At 39.5% G+C, this 18,881-nt stretch overlaps 2 protein-coding genes across 2 annotated transcripts; both read right to left on the bottom strand.

The window, feature by feature from the left end:
• Nucleotides 1–6,770: 6,770 nt before the first annotated feature.
• Nucleotides 6,771–8,999, bottom strand: LOC129366787 (uncharacterized). Its single transcript, XM_055040824.1, has 2 exons — nt 8,896–8,999; nt 6,771–8,219 (listed from the first exon to the last, which is right to left on the bottom strand). Exon 2 carries the CDS (start codon nt 8,185–8,187, stop codon nt 7,078–7,080), a length of 1,110 nt encoding a protein of 369 aa, XP_054896799.1. The 5' UTR covers nt 8,188–8,219; nt 8,896–8,999; the 3' UTR covers nt 6,771–7,077.
• Nucleotides 9,000–13,384: 4,385 nt separating this feature from the next.
• klf1 (Kruppel-like factor 1 (erythroid)) lies at nt 13,385–17,434 on the bottom strand. The gene is made up of 3 exons (XM_055040825.1): nt 17,103–17,434; nt 14,846–15,701; nt 13,385–14,311 (listed from the first exon to the last, which is right to left on the bottom strand). Exons 1-3 carry the CDS (start codon nt 17,175–17,177, stop codon nt 14,136–14,138), a joined length of 1,107 nt encoding a protein of 368 aa, XP_054896800.1. The 5' UTR covers nt 17,178–17,434; the 3' UTR covers nt 13,385–14,135.
• Between the last annotated feature and the right edge of the window lie 1,447 nt (nt 17,435–18,881).

Genomic DNA, 18,881 nt, shown 5'->3' with positions numbered 1-18,881 from the left:
ATTGCAAGAATAAGAGACCAGTTTAAAGCTTTTTAAAATATTGTTTCTGCAAAAATTTACATAAGATACAATTAGTATAATTCTTAGCAATATGAGAAAGCAAAGATAGGGCTTCTGTGGCTAATGATAAGGACAAAACATTTGAGTTTTGAGAAGATGCTGGCTGGAGCTGGTGAGAGAGGGTCATTTTCCACAAAAAAACAGGAACCCTGGGCTGAAAGGCCACTCAGAGAAGAAGCCATACATCCATAGCAAATGATGGCAGCTCCTGATCCTGATGGCAGCTTGGTTCAATGTTGGAGACACGTCCTGGCTCATGAAACCAAAACTGATGTGTTTGGCAAAAATGATAATTGTTATATTTGGAGGAAAACCAGGGAAACCTTCAAGCCCACATAAACAGAGCAAATGGGTTTCCCAACAATGATGCACGGAGGTGGAACCGTGATGTTGTGGGGGTGTCATGCTGCATGAGGGACTGGTGGTCTTCACCAAATATATAGCATCACGCAGAAATAAAAATATGCGTAAATACCCATGTAATATCAAAAGACATCAATCTGTATCCTAAAGTTTGACATAAACAAATCTTCCAAATAGACAGCAGCCCTCAGCAAACCACCAACTCACCTACAAAGGTGCTTCAGGACTTCAGTCCCACAGAAGATTTGTGGTCAGAGTTGAAAAGGTGTGTGTGTGTGTGTGTGTGTGTGTGTGTGTGTGTGTGTGTGTGTGTGTGTGTGTGCGTGTGTGCGTGCGTGTGTGTGTGTGCGTGTGCGTGTGTGCGTGCGTGTGTGTGTGCGTGTGTGTGTGTGTGTGTGTGTGTGCGCGTGTCGGCCTGTCAGGAGGAAGACCCAACACATTCAACACAAGTCATACTGTCTCTAAGGCAGTGTCATCAAGTACTGAGATTACATTTTCATAATTCTGAATATAAAAAGAAAGTTTTGAACTTCTTAAGAAAATGTCTCTACTCTTGTATCTGCTGCACATAGAGTTGGAGGAGTTCTTGGTAGATGTTTTTCCACATCTGAAGAGTGAACCTGTCATCCATTTTCTTTGAAGAATTTCTCCAGCTCAGTCACACTGGACGAAAGGCCTTTCAGCAGAAATATTTAACACAGATTCTCAGTTGGTTTTAGGTTTGCACTTTGACCATTCCTGTATAGAAATCCGCTTTTCAAAGCATTTCAATGTAGCTCTGAATGGATGTGAAGATTCATCATCTCTCTTCAGCGCTGTCCAGCTTACCTGTCCCTGCTGAGAAATAATTCACACAGCATGAAACTTTCTTCACCATGTTGCATCGTGGGGAAAGTGTGTTCAGGACTTAATGTATGTGCAAAATTAGTTTCCTGTGACGTCATGCCTTTTGCATAGTTTCATCACATGAAAGACAGAAGTTATTCATTCGTGCAACGATCCTGCAGCTTTTCTACAACTTCTTAGAAATGCATATGGAAGGCTGATTGATTGTGACTCAGTTAAGGAAAAGGGCCACATCCTTTCAGCTGTACAGTCAGTTAATGTAGCTGTTAGTATTCTTATCTCACTGCAAAAACATCCAAACATGAACATCCTCCAATCATCTCTTGTCCTGCTCTGGTCTGCAAAAACAAGATGATTCGAGAATCGTCTTGATTATGCAGCAAAGCACTTTATGTCAGTGCCAATGTTTTCTGCTGTTGCATTCAGGTTTTATAGTGAGGAAACAATTTGCGCTTCAGCCTTTTCATTGCTGTGGTCCAGCTTAAAAATCCGCACCGACGTTATTTAAAATCAGAAGCTAAATCAAACAATTTGCTGTTTTAGCTCAAAATGAATGCTTGAATGATCTGTTTTCATGTGGCTGAAGTTACTCCGCACGCATGGGCTTGCTACTTTCATTTATTTGTCTTTTTGTTCATTTGAAATTTTTAAATCTTCTCATAGGAGCTGTTCCATCATCCAACAAAGCCTGTTGTTCTCAGCGCCTTCATATTCCATATTTCATGGGGTTTTACATCAGTGCTGCTTCAGCTTTGTCCCTTCCCCCCTCTCTGTCTGCAACCACACACGTGCACCAGTTCACCACACACACACACACACACACACACACACACACACACACACACACACACACACACACATACACATCATTACCACCATTACGGTGTTGGGGAAACAGCGGCCTTGAACTTGTCTGGCTCCTCCTTCCTCCCAGTCAATCCTCTGTCAGAAGCCCCAACCCCCAACACTCTCCACCATTTCTCCAGCTGCAGCTCCAGCTGTGGTGTGGCAGTGCCTGCTTAGCAACCACTGGCTTTTGCTGCTTCTCATATTTATTTAGGGAGAGCGGGGGGTGGAGGGGTTATCAGACTGGATCCCAGACAAAAGGTCTGGTGTCTGTGTTGCTGTTTAGGTAAAGAAACAGATGTTGTTGCACACTTGACCGGTGTAGTGTAACACTAAAGTGTGTTTTCTCACCCCATTAAGACTGAAATCAGGTTACGTTGGACTTCTCCAGATACATTTTTCATTAAAAAAGCTTCTCCTTTAAAATCCACCTCTGCCCTTTCTGCATGTGTAGCATGTGGCGGTGTAGTAAACACAATAGACAGTGCTGTGGATGAATGAATGACTGAATGAATGAAATTCATGCACAGGAAGGAACTCAGCGCCCTCTAGTGTTGCCATAAATAGGAAATGCTGAACCAATGATCAAAGATGTAATTAGATTTCAATATCTTTTGGGGGACGTTGTGTGATTCTGGATTTGTTTGTTTTGCTGCAGCTCTTTGGTTGTGAGTTCTCCGGAGCCACATCCTGGTTCTGAAAGGCCTGATGTATGGATGCTGATCATGCCTCCTTTCCCCCCACATGGGACGTTCTGTTTCCAGCTCAGCTCCTTTAAGGCTAAAAATAGCCCGTTTTTTCTGTTTTCCATCTGACGTGATTGATGACTCATTCAGGGTCTCACTATTTTCCCCTGCATTCACCCCCCTCCTCACGTCTCGCTGTCCCCTGTGAGTGGATCACCTTTACCGAGAAAACAGGGCCGACGCCACTGCGATGATTGCAGTTTTACGGTGTTTATCAAACAATGTGTGGCCATAAATGAAAATCTAATTGTTTGCTTTAGCTCTAGGTGAAAATTGTGAGATTATTTTTGGCCAGAAGCTACTGAAATATGTTGTTTTCTTGGAGGTACGCTGTGACCTTCAGATCAGACGTTCCTCCGCTGTGCGCACAAGAGTTTGAATGCACAGGGTCAAAACTTCTGTCCATGTCCATGTCAAAAACCAGAATATCAATGAAAAGTTCATTTATTTCATGGTTTCAGTTCAGCAACCAAAGCTTATAAAATATTTTTTTTATGTAGCAGATTTAAGAACAACTGCTGTGGAGAGGGCTGGTGACTTTACTGAAGTCGTAAAGGTCACTGCTGCAAAAGCTGGCCGTTTCCAAGCAGATTAATGGGAAGTTGAGTGGAAGGCAAAAGTTTGAAAGCAACTTTCATTTTTCAAGCTTAGCTGTTATTCATTCATTTAGTTTCTGTTCTCAGCACAGGTGTTTTTCAACAGTTCATGTGTAGTAAGTAATCCTAAGAGTGAGACTTCTTGCTTTTAATGACAAGGTCGTTGTAGAAAAAAAAGCGTCAGATTTGTTTTTTATTTAAACGGCAGTAAGATTAAAAAACAGTTTTGTGACCAACACTTTAGTTTGGTCTTCATTAGGAGCATTGCTTGTTATGTCATACACTCCTGTTTTGCATTACGGTAACAAGCTGATTCATTGGGGTTCTGATGGCGTAATGGTGGAGCAGCGAAGTCATACAGAGGCTGTCGTTGAGTTTCAGATGAGGACTTATGCTGCATGTCTCACCCTGTTCTTTTTACGTCTCTGTCCAAATAAAAGCCTCTGATGCCTCAAAACCAGCACAAGGTTTTGTGATTGAGTACACTTCTCTCCACCAATCACTACTCAGAAAAGAAATAGGATCAAACTGTCAAAAATATTTACAAAATATATTGTTTTAAAGCAGTTTAATTAGACAAATAAAATAATGAAAAGAAAAAAAAGCAATACATGACGAAGTTAATGTGTTATGTTCAGGAGCAGGAACCAATGAAATTAAAGCACTGCTTTAATTACCCAGCAATCTGTTTGTAACTATTTAACTCAGCCTTCACTGCCAGCCATGTTGTTTCAATGCCAACCCTCTCTTCCCCTTCACTGGACATCCCTTCATCTCTGCTCATCCCTTCTCATCCCCCTCATCCTCATGTCTACTTTCTATTGTCATTTTTCATCCAGTCCTCTTTGTTTCATGTCCCATCTGATTGGTCCTACATTGGCTCAGGAAAAGGTAATTTCCTGAAGACTTCTTCCCAACGCTTAGTCTTTTCCTCCTAAGCCTTGATCAGCAAGTTTCCCCCGGATGACCCAGTCCATGCTTCCCCTCAACTCTTCTGTTCTGTTTTAACTCGTATCTCTGTGCTGTGGTCTTCTTTGCTAGTGGATTACGTGAAGCATGAAATAACAGAGGTATTGCAACATTTAAGGAACAGTAAGGCAAATCCCACTGAAGAGTTTGAGGGAGAGTCAAACTCATGGAGACATGGAGAGTGGGGCGCAGTGTAGTTTTTGAATGAAATTACTGAAATAAATTACCTTTTCATTGACATTTCAAACTATTTTAGGTGACCCAGTTCCCAGAATGCATCAGCTTTAATGTCACCCAGCTCTTTCAAATTAGATCTTTTTTTCTGAATATTTTAGAGAAAGCTAAGTCGCTCAGTTTTTGGCAGATATTAACATGTTGGTTTTTTTGTTGTTGTTTTTTCAGGATGTTGCTAATCTGATTTTTCTCTTAGTTAATAATGTACTGCTCTTCTGAATCGGTTCAAAGATTTTTTGTCATAAAGCGTGGGTCAGCTAGCTACTGAGGCAACTGGAGTACATCTGCTTTATTAAACCTAATGGCCCAACAATAATTTCTCATTGTTTTCGAAATGTCCCCGTTGAATTCAACTTTTGAAATGCCTGTAACCAAACCGGATCTTCCAGATCTCAAGCTGACCTTTCAGCTACTCCATTTAACAACAAACTCATAAAAACAACAGATGGCTCTGTGGGCCGGTTCATCTTGAACGCGCTGTGTGAGTACATGTAAAAGTGGGATTGAATTAGCTCAGAGCTCTTCGTGTGGCAGATTTCCAGGGAGACAGACAGCAGATTAAAAGATCCAATAACTGCTAAATATGTCTCAGAGGACTCATAAAACTTTGACATTTGCATCGCCCGACCTTTTCATGCATGTGCCTCACACACCAAGAACACGATTAATGTCAGAGACCTAAGGAAAAGTTTTCAGAAATCGTATGCCTCTTCCCAATACGATTGATATTTAACCAAAACAATGACGACAGAGTGAAGTTGGTCAAACGAGGTTCGACCATTTGAATCAGAGGAGCCGTCTTTTCTGACTTTGAAGTCAAGGAAATAAGTTGACCTTCAATTCATTAACTAATCAAACTAAAAGAAATGCTTATTTTGCATTTTGGAGCATGAATGGCCTTTTTGAATTCACACCACTTGTACAGCATTGAATTTAAGACGAGGCTTTGACTCCAGATGCAAATCAGCTTATGCGTTTGGTGGTGTTTATGTTTGAGCTGTACATTGTACCTTTCTAAATAAGGTTTATTATTATTAGTTTATTTATTACTATTCAACATCTTCCCTTTTTGAGCCTTCCAGCATAAAACAAGTGCACTTCAGCTGGATGTTATGAACTACTGTCTAATCATGTTCCTTCAGGATTCATGATTCCATCAATTAGACTGCAGTGGCATTGTATAAATTCAACACAGGTTCTTTTCCAGTTTTCCATTCTACTTACTGTGAAATAAGAGAAATGGAGATCAGATAAAGACGTCTGTGTCTTTGTCCTGGAAGGTTCATTCACTGGTTCATCAGTTTCCTGGCCAGACAAAAAAAAAAAAAAACATTCCAAGCAAACCAGAGAAAATGATACTGAAAAGTATAAGCAGGGGGATGGAAACGACCTTCTCTATAGCACTGAACATAGCAGACACCAAACGCTGCCCATCACCTCAAAAAGTCCAAGTGGGCATGGAGTGTCTGAAGAAGAGCTGACAGAGGTTGAACAGTTTAGCGGAGGGAAACTGCTGCGCCTGCATGCAGCCTGATGGAGACTTGTCCACACAGACTGTGTGCTGTGGAAGGTGCATCGACTAATTGCCGACTTAAAGGTGGTGAATATTTATGCAATCACTTATTTAATGTTTCATATTTTTTATTTAAATGTCATCACTTTTCAAGAGCTCGGTTTTTAATTTGACATTAAGGGTTTTTTTTTTTCTGGGGCTTTTCTGTCAAAAATCAAAATTTTTTATCAGAATTGATTCATAAAAACAATATAAAGGGCAAAAACAGCTCAGGTTCTGACAAAGCCTTTAGACCCTCACATCCTGTAAGCTGCTTGGGTCTGCTTTACCAAGTAGGGAGAACAAAGACAGAAAAATGGAAAATAACCTGATCAGTGACTCTACACACCCACTGCTCTCTTCATTCAAGCTCCTGCCATAGAGACACTGCTTTTGTCCTTTCTTTTTATTAAAAGCAGGTCAGATTTCTTCTTCTTATTGTTATTGTTATTATTCTACAAGCAATTAAAGCTTTAAATGAATTAAGAGGAAGTCAGTTTTGCAGCTGGGCTGGTCAAACCTAGCAGGTTATGTGCTAGTGTGGATCACCAGACAGAATAAAACACTGCAAAAAATATTTTAATCACACTAATTACAACGTTAGCAAGAGTAATTTTATAATTAAAAAGAAAAATATCCCATCAAACAAACAATATGGCTGAGATTGTACAAAACAGTGAGAATTAATGTTACATCTTTTATTTTCTCAAAGTGCTCCCCATTCCCCAAGGTCTTCTTACTACTATATTAACCCAATAAAATTTAAAAGTCACTGTCAGGTTTATCTAGGCATGGAAATAAAGATTGGTTCTAAAAAAAACGTTGCCGTTTTAGCGGAGATTTGTTATAAGCAGAATGTTTTTTTTCAAGGGATTTTATGGAGAAGCTGCTGGGAAAGGAGCCTCCTGAGCTGAGCCACCTCCTGCGACAAACTGCTGATGTCCGACCTCAGACTCACATCTCCTCCTGAGAACTTCCTGCTTGACTTCTGAAGAGGCGAGGAGTCACCGAGGCCGCAGGACGAGTCCCGGACCTTCTGTTGCTGCTCATAAGGAGCCTGGACCGTGGCCTGACCACCCCATCCCACCTGCTGGGCCGTTTTTACCTGGATGTTCGGCTCCACCGTGGCGACAGGTGGGCCGGCGGGTCTGTTGTCAGGTGATGACGACGTCCTCCCATCGGGCGGACTTTTGAACCGGAGCTTGTGTGGGAGGTTCCTCAGTCCGTCGGATGAGTTTGCTCTCTCGCTCGCTGCCTCACACACCTGTGGATGCCGCGTTGGTGGAGGCCTGACCCACTCGTCTAGTGCGTCATCATAAAACCCGGTGCTGTCTGCCTGTGGGACACATGGACGGATGCTGGAGTCTCTACTGCCAGGCTGTGGAAACGTTTCTGTCCAGACACCCTGCTGCACACCCTGCCGGGTGTGTTGGGTTTTGTAGTACGAGAGGCCATCAGTGTAACTGGGGGTCAATCTGGGTGGTGTGGACAAGGGCAGAATGGACACATCAGACAGATCCTTGACCATTCCGAAGTGAAACTTGAGGGCCAGAACCTCGGCCTTGAGGCGAGCGTTCTCCTCCAGCAGACCCAGGACCCTGCGCTCCAGCACCATGTCGTTCGCCCGCCTCTTCTCCCTGGACCTCTTGGCCGCCTCGTTGTTTTTCCTTCTCTTGTCCCAGTAGTTTTCGTCTTTCCTCTCACTGGGGGTGAACTCACGCTTGCGACACACACCGTCACCATTACTCCCGTCGAAAACTGTTGCAGCAATGTCCTCTGGACTGGCAAGGCTCTCCTGAAACTCCAATCCCAAGGAGCGGGGCTCGTGCGTCTGCATTTTGAGGTCAGAGACAGTTTCAACGTAGGATTCAGAACCAGAACCAGAACCAGATCCTGGTCCTCCAAGAGCTACGGACTCTGCATGGAGCAGAGGGGGCATCACGTCAAAGACAGCACCCATTGTCTGAGCTGCCATGCTCAAACTAGACTGCTCGGCTGGGGCTCCACCTAGAGGCGACAAACACAAATGCATGATGTGAGAATTACAGCGAGAGCCAAAAGTGCCAAAACCAAGCAAATAAACAAAACTTCAGATGAATAGAAAATATATTGAGTCGATTTATCAGACAATTAAATTGTGTATGAATCATTAATTAAAAATTAATTTTAACACGTGTCCCATTCTACCTTAAAAATACATAACCATGTATTTTGAGAATTACAATACATGTTGGTGGAATAGATATCAATAATTAAGTAAATAAAAAGTTATTCATAGCTCATAAACACACACACACACACACACACACACACACACACACACACACATATATATATATAAACATATATATAGGCTATATGATCTCAAATATAAATAGCTAGTTATTTTTGCCATTTTGGTCCTTGATAACATCATCCATTAGGCAACAAAAAAGTATTAGATAAGAGCATTAGGTAAAAGCATGCCTTATGTAAACCTTCATGCGCCATTTCAAATAATACCAAAAGGTCCATAAACATCCCGATCAGTTAGTGTAAATTCACAAATAGGCATGGCAATAAAAATCCCGAATCCAACCCCACAACTGAATATGTTGCCTTAAATCAAAAACTTATTTTTTTTCTCGTTTGAGATAAATAAGAAGGAAAAGTGACACAGAGAGAAAGAGAAACCGGGACTCACCGCTTCTCTGAAGCTTTCTGCGGATGAAAACCCGAAGCGATGCCGACGTTTGAGCCCCTCAGAGTCCAGCATCTCTCCGGCGTCTCCTCCTCCAGCAGGGGCAGCCGCTGGTTCGTCTGGGGTCGGATCCTCACCCTGAATAACCCCATCCCACCCCCTCCATCCCTCCCCCCGCCTCTTCCTGACGGGAAGCCAGCTGGACCAAAAGAGAGCCGCCACCATCAAACTGCTTTCATGGAGAGAAAAGACTGCATTATGCGCATGAAACGATGCTGTTATGCGATAACAACAACGCACGGGAATGTGCTAAAAAGGGAAATGTGTTATATTTTATTGTTTTGTTGTGTTGTTGTTGTTGTCATCAGCGTTTTTCTCCAACTCACAACAAAAGATGACAACAGATTTCAGGACAAACTCTGAACAGAGGGATTTGACTCTGGTTTTCTGTTTTTTTCTCATGTTATGGTTGTTTTGATAAGCAGCCTTCAAAGAGTGAAGCTTTGACTCCTCAAGGCATTGATTTAAATTGGTTGTTGCAAGACGGTGCAATATTGCTCCAAGGCAAGAAGTCCTTTTAAAGGGAAAGAGAAAATGAAAAAAAGTATCAGCAGACCATCTTTAGTTTATTTTAGGTTACACTCATGATTGCAAAATGACAACATAAGGCAGAATAAATACTTGATCAAATGTCTTTTTGTTTCAACATAAACTAAAATGAAAACTTACTGTCTGTATTTTAGAAAAGGGTGAGGTACGTCCAGCTACAATAATGCACAATTTACTGCATATTTACTAGAAATGACTCAGCAGGTAGAAAATAGCATGTGTTGTGCTGATTTGTCACTCAAAATTACTGTAAAATATGTAGGATATGCAAATGAAATTAGGAAATACTCAAACTGTTTCCACATAAACAAAAGACTTTACCTTAAAAACATGAAAAAAAAAAATCAAGCAAAACTTGATCAAATCATAATGATCGTTCTTTAGGTTTTACTGCAAGGGAGTAGGACTTCCTACATTTTGTTATATAAAATTAAGCTTTTTGTTTAATATATGGAGGTTGACATGGAAAAGCCACATTTGTTTTCATTTTCCTAATTCTACCAAAAAATAATAATTTTAAAAAAGTGCTGTTTCTTTCAGACAAGGAGAAACAAAGCTTCAGATGCAAAAAGAAAAAAAAAAAACATTTGCTGGTCTTCTAGAAAGATTAAAATCAATGCTGCAGGAACCTTTTTGCTGTGCAGAGCTAAGCTATAAGGTAATGAGAGACGGCTCAGTGGTTCTGCACAATATAGTGCAAGTAACACAACCAGATCCATACAGAGAATCAATCAGCCCGATTCAACGCCTCGTCTTCGACGGGGAGGCAGGCTGTTGTGCAATGCACAAAGAAAGAGCGTCTGAGGACAGTGCAGCGCTAGAAGTTCAGCTGAGGTTAGATGAGTTGAACGACAACAGCAGCATTGTTCACTCTGCTGGACGACAATACTTCCTCCCAAAACAGGGAAACAGTTCCCATTCAGCCTCTTTGTGTCAGTCTCATTAATGTACATTTATCTCCTTTTTTTTTTCCTGAAAATCCTCTTGGCCATTGAGTAACTGTAATTCTTTCTCTTTGCCCAGAGATGGAAAATCACCACAGGATAAATAAATAAGCTTCTGGGAACACGTTTTAGTACAAGTTTCCTCACCAGAACTTGAGTGGATTATAATTTATTTAGTTACAATTACACCACACCTAGCAAAGATGTGTAAAAAAAAATAAAAACCCTTTACCCCTCAGTTCCTTCAGTTTATTTTACTGAGAGAATGGAGAAAAACAGAAAAAAGAGCTAAATCCAACCTTCAATTTCAGCAGAATATATTCAGAGGTTAAAAAAGCAAATAAAAAGAAAAAACAATCCAACTTTGAGAAGTATTTAGATTTGTATTCTCTTTGCACAATTACAAGATTACCTCGCAATTCCTATAAAACCAATGAGACAAAGTATTCCTTATAAATGTTTAAGCTGAACACTATGCTTTACCTTCAAATGACTAAAATGGACAAAACCATTTATCTGGGGTATAAATAAGATGTGACATAGAGTCCTATTTCCCTTTGCCAATATTCAAAATGGGAAAGACAAGAGGACACATTGTTCAAGCTGCTCCTTATAACAGCAACTCACCTAAACTTGCTGAAAGTCAGATCAATAACTTAAAAAATTAAACTTCACCCGTATTTGTCTTGTCACCACGCAGGGAGATTGAGAGCATAAAAGGGTGAATCAATGTGGCAACAAAAAGAAAATACATTTTCTGATAAATTATGAATATAACTCAGTTTATTGCTGTACCTCCATGTTTGGTAAAACTTAGAAAGTTTGTGCAAAGTTCTGGACAAGCTCACTCAGCCAAAGTGCTGCGACAGCCATATGAGCACACTATGAATAAACACGAGCAAGGCTTGTCCTGCAGGTGACGCTTCATTGGATACTCGAAACTCGGCGGTGCAGTGACCTTGTTTGACTCTGTCCACGTTCAGTGCGGTTCAAATCAGCTCACAATCCCCTCGCGCTCAGGCGGCGTCTGCAGCAGCTTTATTCCTCTAATCCCCAAGCGGGCGACTCAAATTTTGCGAGGTTACACAATGCTAAACAAACAGACCTTGACTTGCACAGGGAGAACAAACGCTTCAAATTTGTCCTTAAGAAACAGCGAGAATGTGAGGATATTTCTCATTTTGAAGCGCTGCAGCTCTGCCAGGAGCTGCGTGGTTCTGTATTGCTGCAGTGAAAATGGTCTCTGCGAGATCCAGAGAAAAAAGGAGCTTTTTACCAGTTTGTGTTCTTCCCATTACATCTATTTCCTTATTATGCTTTTCAGACCAAGATCCCTCCATGTTTGTTAGTGTACTTTTTAAAGTATTGTTTAAAGTTGTCCAAAATAATCTTTCCCCCTTTTTATCACACATCGATGAATGGTCATTCTTTATGCTGAGCCAACTAAGGGACCGTAGAGCCTGATTATCCTGTTTAAGCTTGACCTTCAACAACAAAATTCCTTCAGATTCCAAGAATGTTTTAATGACCCACAAAGCCTTTGTGGAAAAATCAAAGCAAAGCATTTCTAATTCCATGGGCGAGAGACAGCCATGTTTTTGGACCGTGGGAGGAAGCCAGACAAAATCCATGCATGCAGGGAGAACATGCAAACTCTTTGCAGAAAGACCTTGGGCCCAGAATCGAACCCAGGACCTTCTTGCTGCAAGGCAACAGTGCTACCAACTCTTTCATTGTGCAGCCCTTGTTTCTTTTTTTTTTTTATATGTTGCTAATTAGCGCTATCTTAACCAGTGTTGTTAGTTTAATCTTTGTTAGATTGTATGAACCATTTTGTTGGTATAAATCATCTTGTATTCTATGTGTTTGTCTGATCAGCCACAATTTAAGATTTTTTCACGTCTTCTTTGTTGAACTACGTTGAACATTGTTTTGGGTCCAACTTTTGATATCTAAAACATATTTGACATTTTCATAAATTAAATATTCTTGTTTTGAAGACGTAGTATTTCTCTCGGTTGCTTGTGCAGTCTCTAACTAGGTCTAAATGAACAGCAGGTAGACTGTTGACATTTAATGTATATGGAGGATCCTCGAGGGAAAAAGTTAAATCATCACCTTCCTAAATCGAAGGCCTAGTCATTTTTGACGAAAGTAATTTTTATAGTAAAAATCACCACCTGTTTCTTCCAAACAATGTTTTAGGCAAACAAAAAAATAAATAAATAAATTACTCTTTAGTTTTATACTCAAATATTCAGAAAAATATTACTTTCAATTTCAGAACATTCATCTTCTGAACACGGAAAAACACATTGAGAATTTTTTTTTTCTCTAACATTTTCAGTGTAATAAAATTTTACTGCGTTAAAATATAAAGCTTTTTGCTTCATCTCCAGGTGTGTTAATTAAATTGTTCCCAAAAAGCCAGTCCTTCTTTTGGACAGATTAAAGCTCTGTGCATAAATGGTCAGTTTTCATCACTGTCATTCCTCCCTGTATGTGTGCGGTATGTGCCGGATTTTCTGACACTGGCACAGCTTCCCAACATCCTGTTGATTCCCAACATGACATAATCAGGATGAATCAGCGGGTGCTCAGTTACATAAGCAGATTGTCATCCTCATCTCACCCTCGCCCAGATTAGAAACACAGCAGACTCAGCTACCAGTCACTGACATGGCAGGAGAAGACTGCCCCCTACAGGAAGCAGCTGATACTTCAATTTGTTTATTCATGTATATATATATATATATATATATATATATATATATATATATATATATATATATATATATATATATATATATATATAATATATATATATATATATATATATTTAAGTTTTCCTTCTCTAAAATCTTTTTACTTGTCATATTAAATTATTTTCTGCTTTCATAAGATCAACAGCCAATAATAATTCAGCATACTCCAAAATGTAACATTATGAGCCTTTATTTCTTGATTTATGGCAAAAATTTGTGTACAACTTTAAAGCCTCTGTTCACAAAAATAACATTTTCTAATAACATAGTACCTTCTGTTGATATAAAAGATCATAAATACAAATATTAAACTCATTTCTAGTAGATAATAAGGAGCTGAAAGTATCAAATATGTACATTTTTAAAATGGGAATAAGAAGCAGAAAATTATTTGATTCTCAATCTAAGATTCATTAAGACAAGCAACAGCAGTTTATGGTGTTTTTGCATAAGACAACTGACAGACTTCAGAAGATATCAACTCTTTTCCTTTAATATTCAATGTTTACTTTGTTTTTTCCTGATGGTCTGTTGGTGTTTAGCTACCTACATGTGTATAGTATATACAGTGTTGGTTTAACAGGCTTTCATTTGTCCTTATTGAAATTTTGCAGGGTTTAAAAGTTCCAAGGTCACGTTTCATAAGTGGCTAATAAACAAATCCTGCTTTGCTCTTTGCAAAGCAGGATTTGCAAAGCAAATGATGCCGGTCTGACATGTAGTTTTGCTGTTCAGACTTAGAAACAGGAGAGCCGTCGAAGGTCCTTAAAGTGAGAACATGTGTGGTACAAAGCAAACACAAACAACAGCAACACGTGACATGTGAAAAGTTCTGCTTTTTCAGGAAGTGATGACTTGAGAATGGCTGTTTGAACAGTCGTTATCAGTAAAATGAGTGAAGACCTCGGTGTGACGTTCTGAGTGGTCAGACATGTCTCTTCATGTGAAGGGCCAGGTGGTCTGAGCGGGAGAAGGCCCTGTGACACAGCATGCACTCATACGGTTTCTGACCCGTGTGCTTCCGGTAGTGACGCGTCAGTTCATCAGAGCGGGCGAACTTCCAGCTGCAGCCTTCCCATGGACAGCTGTAAGGCTTCTCTCCTGTAAAATTCACACAGCGGTTTGTACAGAGGTCCAAAAGGGCCATAATTCAATATAATTCATAAAACAATCATCAAATAAAATAGTTTTTAGTTAAAAATGCATTTTCAAAAATGCATAATATACATTATAATGTACATACATACATATATATATATCTATAAATATATAGATATATATATATAATATATATATATATATATATATATATATATATATATACACATAAATACAATGAGTTTAGTTTTTAATTATTCAGTTGAACATTTAATTACACATTCGTGCATTTTATAAATTCCTAAAACGTCAAAGTAATTACATAAATGTACTGACTTTGAACTGCTTGATTGTTGAAATGTGCTCAACAAATAAACTTGAAATGACTCGACATATTTAGTGCAGTTCCCGTTTTTGTAAATTATGACATGTAATCATTAACTCAGCACCTTATTTATTAAATTGGGGCTTCCCACTTTAGATACCCATTCTGGTTGTGATGTGAGTGTCTTTTCTTGTGGTTGATCCTTTGATTACCTGTGTGGGTCCGGAGGTGGGCCTTGAGGTGGGAGCTCTTGGTGTAGGTCTTGGTGCAGCCGTCGTACTCACAGCTGTGGATGGCGGGTCTTTTCTTCACCGTGGGCCTCCTCCCACGCTTCTCTTCCACTCCACCAGGGGGCAAATGCGGTCTGATCACCATGGACTGCTGGTGATTGGCCAAATGCACCGTGGCCTGGCCGTGGGGGTGGGAGTAGTCACCAAGAAAGCTGGAGTTGAGACTGAAATGAGGCACGAAGCTGTAAGGTCGAGGGTTGGGGGTCATGACCTGTGGCTGGATGAACCTGCTGTCTGGCATGGTGCGCAGTGGGTGATGCTGCTGGGCGTAGTAGTGGTTAAAGTCCCAGGATGTGAGCTTAGTGTGATTTCCTCTGCTGTGTCTGTCTACACTGCCTCCTTGTGGGATGTCAAACTGATTGATATCCTGTACGTTGGGGAATATGCGTCGACCCGGCTGGTTGGTGGTATAATCCTGGTGGTACATCTCTGGCTCCACCGATGCGGTTTCAGCAGGAGACATGAGCTCAGCCATGACACCACTGTTGCCCGTCTGCACACTCCCCGGCCCTGTCTGCTCCTTGAACATGCCCACCTCTTGGTAAGTCAGGTGTGGGTCGGGTTGTGCCAATTGTTGACCGTCTAAAGGAACGTTGAAATCAGGAGAATTTTTGTTCCACTCAGACAGCAGAAACTCAAGATCCAGCGATGTCTGGCTGTCGTCATCCAGGAGCTCCGCCGTCATCTGCTGGCTGACCTGGACCTGCTCAGAGCTGTCCGGTGAAAGTTTGCTGATTGGAGAGTCCAGAGGGAGAGCGCCATCACTGGACTTCCACACCTAGATAAAGAGGTATGATCATAAGATGACTCCTACCTTTTATGTTTTGCACTCCATAAACATCCAAAACTGTACAGGAAACGTACACAATTATACACTTTCAGGGTCTGTCATATTGTTAATGAGGTCCTAAGTGAAATTTGGCAGCCTGTCAGAAATACCAGGAAAACCCTTCTTAGTTGTTTCCATGTAACAGCAACTCAACATGTTTTAGAATTAACAAACGATAATTTCCTTAACCTGAGAGCATGACAGTCATGTGTTGTTAATTTATTTTTATTTTATAAATATGTGGCAATTCTGCTACAGTTATTTCTTTTTGGGTCTTGAGGTGTAAAAAACTTTGTTTTTATGGGACACAAACATTAAATAATAATAATAATAATAATAATAATAATAATAACTTTTAGTAGTAGCAGTGGTATTAATACTGTCCATCTTTTCACATTACAGACTGTTTTTTTATTTATTGAGATTTTATGTGACAGACTGATTATTCGTTTTTCACTCATTTTTAACTTTTCCATAAATGAGTCAAAATTTTTTTAAAACAATTAAACTTGTACAAAACAGCAGTTGCTGTTTTCTACTTTTATGATAATCTGAAACTTATGGCATGCATTTGTACTCAGCTCCCTTACTCGGGTACCCCTAAATAAAATACAATGCATCCTGTTATCTTCAGAAATCATGTAATTACTGAAAGGAAACAGAAAGTGTGTGGTACAAAGACAAACCTACAAACAACTGATAATTATGCAAGTTTATTGTTAATAATTATACACTTCTTTGTAATGGATAAACTGCACTAAAATATGTGGCTGCAATGTGGCTGAATGACTCATCTGCAAACAGAAAAATGTGAACGCGGCTCAGACTCATGATGAGTAATTATGATTACGCTCAATTATGACTCCACCAAAATAACTGACATTGTTTCTTTTTCTGTTCAAACACAGTATATCTGTCATTTTGGTGTTATATTAATTGATTCAAATGAATAAAAACAAAAATATCTTTATAATCTGCTATTTTGAGAACAACTTTCACGCCGAGCGAGAGCTGAAGCAGTTTTATAAGGGCTATGCTGCTCTGGAAACCCAAAATAGCAGCTTGGTTTGCATGTACCTTGATCTGCCTCTGAGCACATTAATGTTGTTTAAAGCTGAATCTAAAGTGAAAGTTTCAAAAACCATTGAAATACAAAACACTTTACAATAAGATCACAAAAGGATTGTTTTTTTTTACTGATATAATCACAAGCAACGCTGTAACCTTAAACAATTTCAGAAAACTATCGGTAAAATAGATATCAATTATGCTGCCAAATGCACAGAATAAAAAAAATCTAATTCTGTTGTTGTTTTGCCAAAGAAAACATAAAGTCGTTGCCATACTCACTTTCATGTTGTCAGTGGAGTGAGGCAGACTGGAGAATGAGCTGAAGGAAGGGAGCGAAGCCTGAGTAGCAGCCATCAATCTCTTGAGCGAGATTGCAGGAAAATTAATTCAAATACTAACAGTGACTGTAATTCTAAGAGAGTTTTTAAAATTGTTTAAAATTTCTCATGGCTATTTTCCCCTCACTTTCTAAAGTCGTGAGTCCTCTTGGCTCAGTTTGAGTCCCCTCGGAGCCCGAGGGCCTCAGAGAAGGAAAGTCTCCCTAGTGCTCATCACTATCTCTCCTCACGTCTCTTGTCTGTCTCTGTCAGCTGGTCGTCCAACGTCAAATCTCTCTTTTTCATGTAGCTCTGGACCGTTAGAAGGAGGAGGAGGAGAAGACATGAGTGAATTACTTTAGCCTTCCCATTGCTCGGCTATTGACAATTGTTTTTTTTTTTTCTATTTTAAATAAAGTACATCCATTTGACAATTTGCAGAATATTTGAAGAAATGATTGCAATAAATTATCGCAGAAAAACTTTTAATTTATAAGTGTAAACAAAGATAGTTTATATATATTTTAGTTGAAACACTTGAATGAAACCATATATCTGACATAAAAAAGGTAAACTGGTAAAAATGAATAGTTGGAGAACATATTTTACAGAAAAAGACAGAAATCAAGTAGGAAACAACTGAAAAAAGCAAAAGAAAGAAAGAAATAAAAAAACGGAAAGAAACAAAGAAAGAGAGAAAGAATCGAAGAAAGGGAGATGTTTTTAATTTTTAACAACACATTTATTTTTCAATAGAAATTAATTTTAACATAGTTTGCTTCAACATTCATGCAAACATTGAATTGAAAACTATCTTCTCATCAACCACAGAGCACACGACATTACTAAAGCACCACAAAGACAGAAATTCAGTTAAGTTTTTCCTCTTTGGAAAAAAACTTAAATTCTGCTTTTACTCAATTTTTTTACCGTCAGATTAAACATCCTGTCGACTTTTTCTCCCAAAGCACCATTTAATTGATGTCTTCTACTACTATAATTGGAACATTTTACCTGTCAAATAAGAAAATTTAACAAATTTCACTTACTACACTTCTTTTAACTTTTGTATAACCTGCACCAAATATAAAAGCTACTTCAGGCCAATAAACACCACATTTTTTAATAAAAATCTTCCAACAGATAGAAAAAACCCTGAAAACCTTTTAATAAGTCTTTGTTGTGCCACAGAGTACAGACTTTGTGGGTATATTCTATGTAAAATATTAATTTCAAGTTATTATTAAAAAAAATGCTGTTGGCCTATCTTTAGAAAAGCTTGCTCTTTTGATAAGTAAATGTCACAAATTAGACAAAACAGAAATAAAGACAACAGAAATAAACACTTTCTAAATGCATTTAAAAGCTTGAAGTCCTCTCTGGAAAGTCAGACTCTTTTGTTTCCTTACGGCAAGTTCAGCCCAGTTATTTACGCAGGCCTGTCCGTATATTCCTGGTGCGGACAGGCAGCTTCTGAGAAGACCTGTGCATCGGAGGTGATTATATCCTCGCTGCTGTTTATCTGTGGAAACGGGTCGAAGGCAGCCGGCTGCCTGCTCACAGATAAAGGCTGCTGCTGATCCGCGATGACGAGCCGGCCGCTGATAAAGACTCTCTTCCCATCTGAATGATGATTACAGCCGACGTTCATAATGAAAGTCCAATGGCCTTAAACATGAAGTTTGTTTGATTCATAAAGTTCTCCAACAAGCGTTCTGGGATAGATGCCCAACCAAGCGCC

This window comes from Poeciliopsis prolifica, unplaced genomic scaffold (genome assembly GCF_027474105.1).
Source record: "Poeciliopsis prolifica strain line A6 unplaced genomic scaffold, Auburn_PproV2 SCAFFOLD016, whole genome shotgun sequence".
NCBI classification, from domain to species: Eukaryota; Metazoa; Chordata; class Actinopteri; order Cyprinodontiformes; family Poeciliidae; genus Poeciliopsis; species Poeciliopsis prolifica.
Note: the sequence above shows the minus strand (reverse complement) of the source record. Positions and strands in the feature narration are given on the sequence as shown.